Here is a 10,398-nt window from a genome sequence, read left to right as displayed (position 1 = left end):
TGCCCCAGTGGTTTATGTTAGCAGATTCCCTAGTTTAGCATGGTTTTATTGATTAGAGTCCAGCTAATCCTTCAGACTGGAGAAGGTAAACAAGGATAGGTTGACTAGGCTCATCTTCCATGATTGGACACTCAAGAAGATGCTACAGCACCTCAGGTGTTATTGTTGCTGTCCTGGGAAGGTGGAGAGAGGAACTTTTATCTACCTGTGATTTAGAGCAAACAGAAAGCAGTTCTTGAAGATTCATCTGATTCAAATCCAGTCTTGTCCCTCATAACTTAAGCTTTGACTCAGAAATCCTTAGTCACTTCTTCCTAAATGCTTGAGCCAGACGTTCATATTCTGAGATCTTTGATTTAAGTTGCCTGGTGTTCTAGGCTTGGTATGTAAGAGAGCTGACTTTAAACAGAAAATTCCCATCACATAAACACAAAGTTTTAAAGCCTTTGGTCAATTACAGTTGCATCCCAATACTCTTGTTTCCTGATGAACAGAGATGAATTAGGTTCAAATTTCATGTGTTCTTTCAAGTATTCAAAAAGAACACAAGTGTTGAGATTTTTTTGATATGTAACATCACCTTCAGAATACAAGTTTTAGAGTGTCATTCCAATGATGTATACACTAAATTTGGAGAGTATTAAAATAAGCCTTTGACCAACCAACTTTTTTTAAAGTAATTTACAAATGAAATTTTCTCACTAATGCTAGTAGTACATGCTCTATACAAAACTAAGTGACCTTAGGAAATGTTTAATTGAGTAAAGGGAGAAAATGAAAGTGTATAACTCAATTGCTTCAAGTCATATTTAGAATTGATCTACTCTTGGGAGAATTGAAAAAAAAAATCCCCAACAGATAGATCATTGTGACACACACACACACACACACACTTCCTTAAAGAGTAGGCAGAAGCAGGCGGCTGTCTGTGAGTTCGAGGCCAGCCTGGTCTACAAGAGTGAGTGCCAGGGCAACCTCTAAAACTACAGAGAAAAAAAAACAGAGAGAGAAGGCAGCACTACAATGTGGTTCAGGAGGCAGAGGCGAGTGAATCTTCTGAGTTCAAGGTCAGGCTGGTCTACAAAGAGAGTTCCAGGTCAGCCAGGGCCACACAAAGAAACCTCAAAAACAAAACAAAAAGAGTAGACAACACTTAAATGCCAACTTGTATTCTCTGTTTTTAAAGTGTATGGGTGTGATGCCTGTATGCACACCTATGCACCATATGTGTACAGTGTCACAGAGGCCGGAAGAGGGTATCAGATCTCCTGGGACTGGAGTTAGACATGGTTGTGAGCTATCATGTGGGTGCTGGGAATCTAATTGCTGTTCTCTGGGAAAACCAGCCAGTGCTTTTAACCCCTTCTGGTTCTTCTAAAGGCCTGCTAGAGTCCCCATTGTGTTGGAGCACCCCTCAGTGTACAAGGGAGTTAGTACTTCATTCTGAAAGTACCTGCTTAGTGAGTTGAGATGAAGTACTCTCCATATTTAAGTTCCCCAAACTTAAAGCTTTTTACTAATTCTTAGTGTTTGGAACAGTATGTGGATTGCTGACTGACGCAGAGAATTTTCAGTTTTCCAAGTTACACTGTTAAAGAAGCTTAGCTTCTGCAGCTTAGATTTGATTTTCCAACACATTACTTGTTTGCTGTCACTTACTTGGGTTAAACTGACCTCACTCAGGTTTGCCTCTGTTTAAATAGCCTCTAATTCAGCTTGAGCCATTAAATTCACCTTAATATTAACCCACACATATATCCTATTTTAAGAAAAAATTAACCAGAACAAAAACACAGACATATCAAGATTAAGCAGTTTAATGTATTTTGTATTTTAGTGAGGAATTAAGTCTAGAGCTAAATTGGAGAAATGCATAAATTATACTGTTCTGTTGAAAGAGCAATGTGTTAAAAAACAACAAAACAAAAAAACCTTGACCTTTGCCTAGGGATGTTGTTCAGTGGTAGAGTGCTTGCTTAGAAAGCTCTGTGTTCAGTTCATGTTCCCCCCAAGACAGAAAAGCTGGTCATTGTGTTCATATATAGTATACAAGTACCATTTATAGTTAAGGCTTTGAGCACCTTCCTGGTTTGTTTATAGGAATGTATAAAGAAACTGGAGTTTTGGTTATATTTTTATATTTGTAAAGCAAAAGTTTGACTAAAATGGTCATTGTTCTTTCTTAAAATTTTGTATCAATAAAAGCATTTAAAACGGAACAGCTAATTGTTTGGGATAATCCTGTGCGGTGGAGGGTTGCTAAACTTAATGTACCAGGAGTGATCCTGTGAAATTCTGTTTTCTTGTCTGTGGTCAGGGCCACTGAGTAAGGGGGCCAGTTTGGCATAGTGGCAAGGACCTGATTGATTATCTGGCCTATGGATGCTTCCTTTCCCCCTTTTCTTGTCCCTTAGCATATCCTTAGTAGATTCAGTTATCTGCAGTTGATGGAGTCACTGGATTTAGAGCCTCAAGACTGGGATACTTAAAGCTGCAACACAGTTGTGTTAACTACATATTGTTCATATTAGCAGCTGTTTCTTCATCTACAGGATTACAAGTGAGAGCTACTTCTAATTTGGCTTCTGATTAAGATTTTAGAGGGGGTGCTGGAGCAATGGCTCAGCAGTTTCAGAACACTGGCTACTCTAACAGAAGACCCAGGTTTGATTCTCAGCACCCACACGGCAGCTCACAACTTCCTATGATTGCAGTTTCAGAGGATCTGAAACCTAGTGGGCACCTGCACACATGTTACACATAAATTCCCGAAGATGAGAGTGCACTCGAGTGCACGTGCGCGCACATACGCGCACACACACACACACAATAAATCTTAAAAAAAAAAAAAAAAAAAAAAAAAAAAAAAAAAAAAAAAAAAAAAAACTTTAGAGGGTTTGTTTAGTTCTTGAAAAAAACAAAGCCCATCTAGAGACGGGTATTCACACTGTGGTATTCTCCGAAGTCTTAGCTCCTTAGGAGGTTGAGGCAGGCTGATCACTTCAGGAGTTCAAGATCATCCAGACCCTATTCAAAATTAACAAGCTGCCTTTAGTGCAGGGAGAGGGGAAGGATGGGGAGAAGGGGAGGCAGAGACAGAGATAGATGGGAGCTAGTTGGGTGAGGTGGTTCATGCCTGTAATCCTCTAACATTTAGGAGGTTCAGGTAGGAGAATTACCTCAAGCTGGAGGCCAGACTGGGCTAGAGTGAGAACAAGTGTCTTAATCAGGCCCTTGAGGATGAGGGGAAAAGTACTTTTTGGAGGTAAAAGGGAATAGAACAATGACTAGTAAAAAGCAAGCAAACAAACACATACACACGCCAACAACCCAAAAACTACTCAAAATCTTTTTAATTCTTTTAAAATGCAGCTGGGTTGGATTAATTTACCTGTTACACATGTATGATTTTTTTTTTCAGAAAGCCCAAGCTTCAGAGATTAAAAAAGGCAGCTCTGTTATCGACAATATGAAAGGACAAGTTTGGTATTTAATATTACTGTTTTGTGGCTTAGATTGGATGTGAATCACAAATGAGTATGGTTTAAAAACCATGGTGACTCAGATCTGACCTTGTGAAATAGAACACTTCCCTGGAAAATTACCATTCTCATTTCTTCTCCCATGTAGTGGAGCTTTCTTTCTTTCTTTCTTTTTTTTTTTAACTCTTTGATGTGGGGGCACCACCTAGCTCCCAAATAAATAGAGACTTATTCTTACTTAACGAATGCCTGTACTTAGCTTGGCTTGTTTCTAGCCAGCTTTTCTAACAAATTATTCTGTTTCTTTTAAACTACGTTTTGCCTCTGGGCTTTTTACTTCTCTTTATTCTGTATATTTTTCTTTGCTACTCATTGTGTGGCTGGGTGGCTGGCCCCTGGCATCCTCCTCTTCTCCTTCTCTCAGTCCTCAATCCTCATTCTAATCCCTATGTATTCTCTCTGCCTGAAAGCCCTAGTTCTCTCTCCTGCCTGGCTATTGGTCGTTCAGCTCTTTACTAGACTAATCAGCTGTTTTAGGCAGGCAAAGTAACAGCTTTACAGAGGTAAACAAATGCAACATAAAAGAATGCAACATGCCAGGCATTAGTGGCACTCGCCTTTAATCCCAGCACTCGGGAGGCAGAGACAGGTGGATCTCTGTGAGTTCGAGGCCAGCCTGGTCTACAAGAGCTAGTTCCAGGATAGGCTCCAAAGCCACAGAGAAACCCTGTTTCAAAAGAACCAAAAAACAAAAGAATGCAACACATCTTTGCATCATTAAACAAATACTCCACAGCATAAATGAATGAAACATACCTTAAACAAGTATTCCACAGCACTCGGTGTTATTTTTATGTGCTTGGGTGCATGTGTATGTGCACATGATAGTGTGCATGTGTATGTGCACATGATATAAAAGTCAAGAGAATAACTTCTGGGAGTTGTGGGAATCAAAGTTAGGTCATCAAGCTTTGTAGCAAATGCTTTATCCAATGCTGAGCCATCTTGCAAATGACTGGGGAGAGAACCAAAGAGAACTTAAGCATATGAAGACATTTGGCAAGGTGTTTTTAAGAATTACTACAAAGTGACTTAAAAAAAAAAAAACAAAAAAACAAAAAACCAAAAAAACTATGAGCTACTAATTCTGTAAGAAGAAACAGAGCTGGGAGATGGTGGCGCATGCCTTTAATTCCAGTACTTGGGAGTCAGAGGCAGGTAGATCTCTGTGAGTTCGAGACCAGCATGGTCTACAAGAGCTAGTTCCAGAACAGCCTCCAAAGCTACACCGAGAAATTCTGTCTTGAAAACAAACAAAAAGAAAGAAAGAAAAAGAAAATTTGGAAAATTCACCAGCTACTTACAGAGCATACATTCAGGGATAGGCACTACCGAATGGTGGGGGGATATAATGACTAAAAAGAGTGTACCTCATGTTATTTTATGTACTTCGTATATAGCGATGTAACTCGATGTTTATAGTGTATAATTCGGTGTCTTTTAGGTGTATAACAGCAATTTTAGAACACCATCACTTCAGGAAACTAGTACCACAGTTTGTTCTTTAGCTGTCACCTCCAGTTCTCTCATGTTCCCCTTTTACTCGTCATTACTCTACATTCCATGTATTTGCCTTATCAGTGGGATCACGAAGTAGATACTTGTGTTTGGCTTACTCAGGCATGTCTTCAACGTTCTCTTATATTGTAGCATGTATCCGTACGTCATTTTCAAACACTATATTCCATTGGAGTTTTTCCCCTCTGGGTAAATTTGGTAATAATGCTACTGTCAACCTCTGTGTAGTTGTTTTTCGTGGGTGTATGTTTTCATTTCTTAGATATTTAAGCCAGGTAACTGTCGCGTCCAATGGTCACTCTTTGGTTTACCTTTGAGGAAGAGGCATTTTCCAGGATGTACCATTTACATTCTACTTGTAGCATAAGCGGGAACATATTTTTATTTCCTGTTAAACTGGCTCCGTTTTAAAAATAGTCTACTCGCAGTTATTTGTAAACAGACTTAAGACTTGGTTAAAGAAATGGTCAGGGCTTCTATTATTTCCTAAACATCGTGTTCCCCTTTAGGACACCATGGAAACTGCTAGTCCACAGGGTGGTGGGACCAAGGGTTTACCTGTTTTACCTGGGAGAACAAGGGACCAGAGGCCAGGGGCCTGCGTACCGCACCTTGCCGCCTGGGCACGCACACAGGCCTGCCGTCATTGCCCACGGGCCGGGCTCACTCTAGAGCCCGGCTGGGGCGCGTAGGCGGCGTCAGTGGGCCCAGGGTCGCCAAGGATGCTGCAGGGGGCCGGGACGCGGGGCACTAGGCCGGGTGCTGTGCCGGTAGGGCTGCGGCGCGCCCGCTGGGGGCGGGGGACGAAGGCCGCGCCCCCGCGCTCGTCCCGCCCGCGTCCCGCTAGGGGCGGCGGCCCGCCCCGATTCCGCGAGGCTCTTCCGCGCCGGCAGGGGCAGCAGCGGGAGCGGCGCGGGGCGGAGCGGCGCGAGCAGCCAGGAGCGGCCGGCCCGGCCCCGAGCGGCGGCGGCGGCAGCGACGCCAGAGCCCGTGGGCGCCGTTCGCGAGGCTGCCGCAGGCGCCTGGCCGCAGCGCGGGGAGCCCCGGGTGTCGGAGCTCGCCGCCGCCGCCATGCCGCTGCTCTTCCTCGAGCGCTTCCCGTGGCCCAGCCTCCGCACCTACACGGGCCTCAGCGGCCTGGCCTTGCTAGGCACCATCGTCAGCGCCTATCGCGCCCTCAGCCAGCCGGAGGCCGGGTCAGGCGAGCCGGAGCCGCTAACGGCCTCGCTGCAGCCCGAGGCGCTCGTGCCGCCGCGCTTGGCCGCCGGCGGTCCCCGGGCCCGCGACGTGGCCCAGTACCTGCTGTCGGACAGCCTGTTCGTGTGGGTGAGCGAGGCTGCGGGCCGGGCGCGGGGGCGGGCGGGAGAGCGAGCGGGGAAGCGGGGGGCCGCCATGTCACCCTTTATCTGCGGGGGGCGTGGCCCGGCCCTGACCCGGCTGAGGAGGCCGTGCGGCTGACCCTCGCGGGGGGCTGGAGGCCGAGAGGCGCTGCGAGCACGGCGAGCCGCGGAGGGATGGGGTCGAGCCGCCCGGAAGAAGGGCCGAGGGAAGGGCGGTCGGGCCGGGGACTCCAAGACAGCGGGGCGCGACCGGAGGCTGTGAGGAGCCGGGGCAAGTCGCGTCCAGCTCGGCGATGTTGTGGGCCGGTTCTCCATGAAGAAAGGGCCGAGAGTTTGGGGGACATTTTAAGCATTTGAACGGGTTGGGACAGTTATTCTCTGAACAAGACAACTTTGAAATGTTGCTATTTGGTAATGGATTACCCTCCTGTGGGCGCTATTTAACGAAGCAAACAAACCAGCTGCGTCCTTTTTTTTCTTATACCTGATGGTTGGTGACTGTTCCCTTTGATGACCGAAGGCAGCAAAACATTCTGTTCCGTGTGGCAGCGCCTCCTTGGAACGCGTTCTCTCCGTTTACGATCCATTTTAAAACAAGGTTTCTAGTTTTTCTGCCCGTGCGTGATTAGCAACGTTCACACGACACAAGTACTGTCTTCGTTTATTACATCATTTCAGGCTGGGCGGCTGCGAGAAAATGTTGGTTTCACCTTGCACTTGAATGCCTCTTCTATAAACCCTCAGAAAAAAGAAAAGTTGCTCCAGGATTTATAATTTGTCACTTGGATTTACTATGGCTTTTGGGATTCTTATCTCCTCCGTGTTCTTGTTTGGCGTTTACAGTAGGCTGTAAATGACTGAGGGGTTAATAGTCTACGTTTGTAGAATATATGCAACTCATTTGTTATAATTATTCCCACTGTGCTTCATCAGGAAGCAGTGGGATTTGTGAACTCCGGGGGCTGTAGATTAAGCCTCCTGGTCCTTTGATGAATAGTTTAATAGAAGACACTGAAGGGTGAGGTTCACATTTCCCTACTCCTGTGTAAAGATGAACTTGTCTTTACCAAAGATGGGGGGAAAGAATTCAGTTCACATCTTGTTTAATTTCAAATCTTTTTGCATTTGAGTCAAAGGGTAAACAATTTAGAAAAATTTGACGAATGCTTTTGACAAAAGTGAAGGCTATAGTGTAGTCCTTGATGCAGTTTTTAAGTCTGAGAAAAGCAGGACTTTGAAAGGAACCACTATTGAACCCATAGAACAGCCAATAGTATTGTTTAATGATTTTTTTTTTCCGTAAAAAAGTTTCTTCTTGCAAAACCCACGTTCAAATTCCAAGGTTAATACCACTTCATGAAACATTACCTAAGGCCTTTGGTTTTTCTGAGAATCGTTTTTAAGAATTTTTTTTTTCTTCGTACAGTCTTGTTGCATGCAAATTGATCAATTGATCGTCCCACCTCTCCCCCCAGAAGCCCTTATTTCTCACTTGAATTTCATGCAGTTTTTCTTCCATCTCTTCTGGAGTTTGGGCATGCTCATTTTGGTCGTACTGTGGTTGCCCAGTGCACTGAATTTTCTTTATCACCTAGTACTAACTTAGTGCTTTAGCAGTTTGCTTCAGCACTTCCCCCCCCCAAACCCCCACCTCCCCACCCCCGTGGTGTGACAGGTAACTACTGAGTGACTGTGTGGTGGGCCTTGAGCCCCACTCACAGGTATTTATATATTACCCCCCCCATAAAAACAAAAATGAAACACTGCCAAAGTCAAGCTAGATAGACAAGAAGTGGCCCTTTGTCAGTTGCAAATCTTACTAGTTATATTGTTTATTAGGCTCTCCAGAACTTGTCTTTGCAGAACACAGTTTAGAATTACAGAAAGTTTTGTATTAGCACACTCCGTTCAGACCTTCCAGAGATGCTATTCCCAACACTCTGGAAGACACAGCTGTGAAGAGCACTATCCCCCAACCCTCAAATGACTCATATGTAAATAAGGCAAAATATGATAGGTGATGATAGATACACAAAACCCAGTGGGGTTTGGAGGTAGGAGAAAGGAATGCTGTGTGGGGAAGGATTGACAGCAGGTGGTGTGGACACAGCCTTGGGAGAGTGAACTGGGGAAAACAGTATGTAAGGCTCAGTGTTGTTTGGGGAGCAGTGACCCCTGTCTTGGGCAACTTTTGTGACTTAAAAGGGAGACTGAGAGGGTGGGAAGGAGAGGTAACAGGAGGTAACCCTGCTGTGAGAAAGGTGAGAAACCTTTGAAGCTCTTACTGCTCCAGCTGTGGAGCCCAGGCTAACTTGTAGCTGATTTTAGCCATCTTTGGTTTGTCACTCCTCTGCCTTATTCGGTGAGAAAAGTAGGTGGAATCTCTGGTCAGGTCAGTTCTAAACTTAAAAATTTAAAGGACAGATTCTACAAGTTCATATTTCAAAGGCCAAAGGAAACAAAAGTGATAGCAGTTTCCCATTGCCAGCTTCTTGTGCTGACCTGAAGTGGGAACCTCTGAAAAATCCAGATGGTCTCAAGTCGTTTACACTGTTCATTTCTATGAATTATACATGTATACATGTGAACATATTCTTTCTGCTTCACACCTGCCTTTTTTTCCTCTCTCTGTGATCTGGGTGCTCCTTTGAACTTTTATTTAAAGTTACTGTCACATACCAATTCCATATCCCTTTCTAGGCCAATATTAGTGTCTCATGTGGATTCCCTGGAATTTGTGTTTATTCATTGAAGTCTTCAGTGGTGGACACGAGTGCTCCGTGAACCCTTTTAGCTTGTTTGGATGCTGCCTATGAGAAAAATTAGTAAGCTGTGTAGAGCAGTTAAAATATTAAAACAGTGAAGGAAGCAGTTGCTTAGATCAGGCTTGCTGCAACTGAGCTTCCTGGGCTTTTTGTTTTTGTTTTTGAGACATGGTTTCTTTGTGTAACCCTTCCTGTCCTGGAACTCACTCTGTACCAGGCTAGCCTGGAACTCAGAGATCCACCTGCCTCTTTCTCCTGAGTACAGGCTAAGCTTTGGTTTTATGGTTCTTGGAGATTGTTCCATAGTTCTGGGGCTTGAAGTCTGGGCTTCACCATCAATTCTGCAGGAGTGTCACTGGTACCTGGAGAGAAATGATTTGGCATTTACTGTAAAGGAGGAATGTTTCAGTTAAGGTTTTTTGAGTACTTGAAAGTTGTGTTATTGCTTTTTCTTTTCTGGTTTTGGAGACCAAGTCTGTCTGCTTAGGGCAGACTTTGTGCTGCCTACTCTGTGCAGTGTTTGTAGCACAGCCTCCCAGTGATAGCCTGGGCCACCATGCTTGGCTCTGTATTTTCAGCTGAGATGGAGCTGTGTTTATTGGAATGACACAATACTTGTGAAGTAAAAACTTTTTTCTTTAAAATTTTAAGAATTATTTTATAGGTATAAATTTTTTTGCCAGCATATATAAGGGTGTACTATACACATGCCTGGTGCATTTGTAGGGCAGAAAAAGGCATTAGATTCTCTGGAACAAGAGTTCTGGGTGGCTGTGAGCCATTATATGGGTGCTGGGATCTAAGAGGGTCCTCTGCAAGAGCAACAAGTGCTGTTAACCACTGAGCCATCTCTTCAGCCTAAGACTTTTTCCCTATAACTAGAATAGTCAGTGCTAATCATCATTAAAATAGTCCAGGAAAGCGATATTCAGAACCTTTAAACAATGTTAGTTCTTCCAATCCTTTGTTGATTTTGTTTTCTTGTGAAGAGTATTTCTTTTTAATACATTTCCTTCCCAGTGGTTATATACCTTTTTCTACCCCTCATTTTTCTTTCCCATCCTCTCTCTGTTCTTTGATGTAGGGGCTGGTTAAGTAGCCCAGGCCAGCCTTGAACTTGCAGCCCTCCTACTTTAGCCTCTCATATAGCTCTTATTATATATGTCTGTCACCACGAGTGGTTCCATATGCTTTTTCAAGCCCTGTTTTACTTAGACATGCTGATTTTCAAAT

At 44.2% G+C, this 10,398-nt stretch overlaps 1 protein-coding gene across 1 annotated transcript in view; it reads left to right on the top strand.

Moving 5' to 3' along the window:
• The first annotated feature begins 6,007 nt into the window (after window positions 1–6,007).
• The window catches only part of Amfr (autocrine motility factor receptor), a 43,897-nt gene continuing 39,506 nt past the window's right edge, over window positions 6,008–10,398 (top strand). Inside the window, exon 1 of the mRNA XM_027405613.2 lies at window positions 6,008–6,386. Coding sequence (XP_027261414.1) covers window positions 6,132–6,386 — 255 coding nt within the window. The 5' untranslated portion in view covers window positions 6,008–6,131. The remainder of the gene's footprint in view (window positions 6,387–10,398) is intronic.

This window comes from Cricetulus griseus, chromosome 3 (assembly GCF_003668045.3).
Source record: "Cricetulus griseus strain 17A/GY chromosome 3, alternate assembly CriGri-PICRH-1.0, whole genome shotgun sequence".
NCBI classification, from domain to species: Eukaryota; Metazoa; Chordata; class Mammalia; order Rodentia; family Cricetidae; genus Cricetulus; species Cricetulus griseus.
Note: the sequence above shows the minus strand (reverse complement) of the source record. Positions and strands in the feature narration are given on the sequence as shown.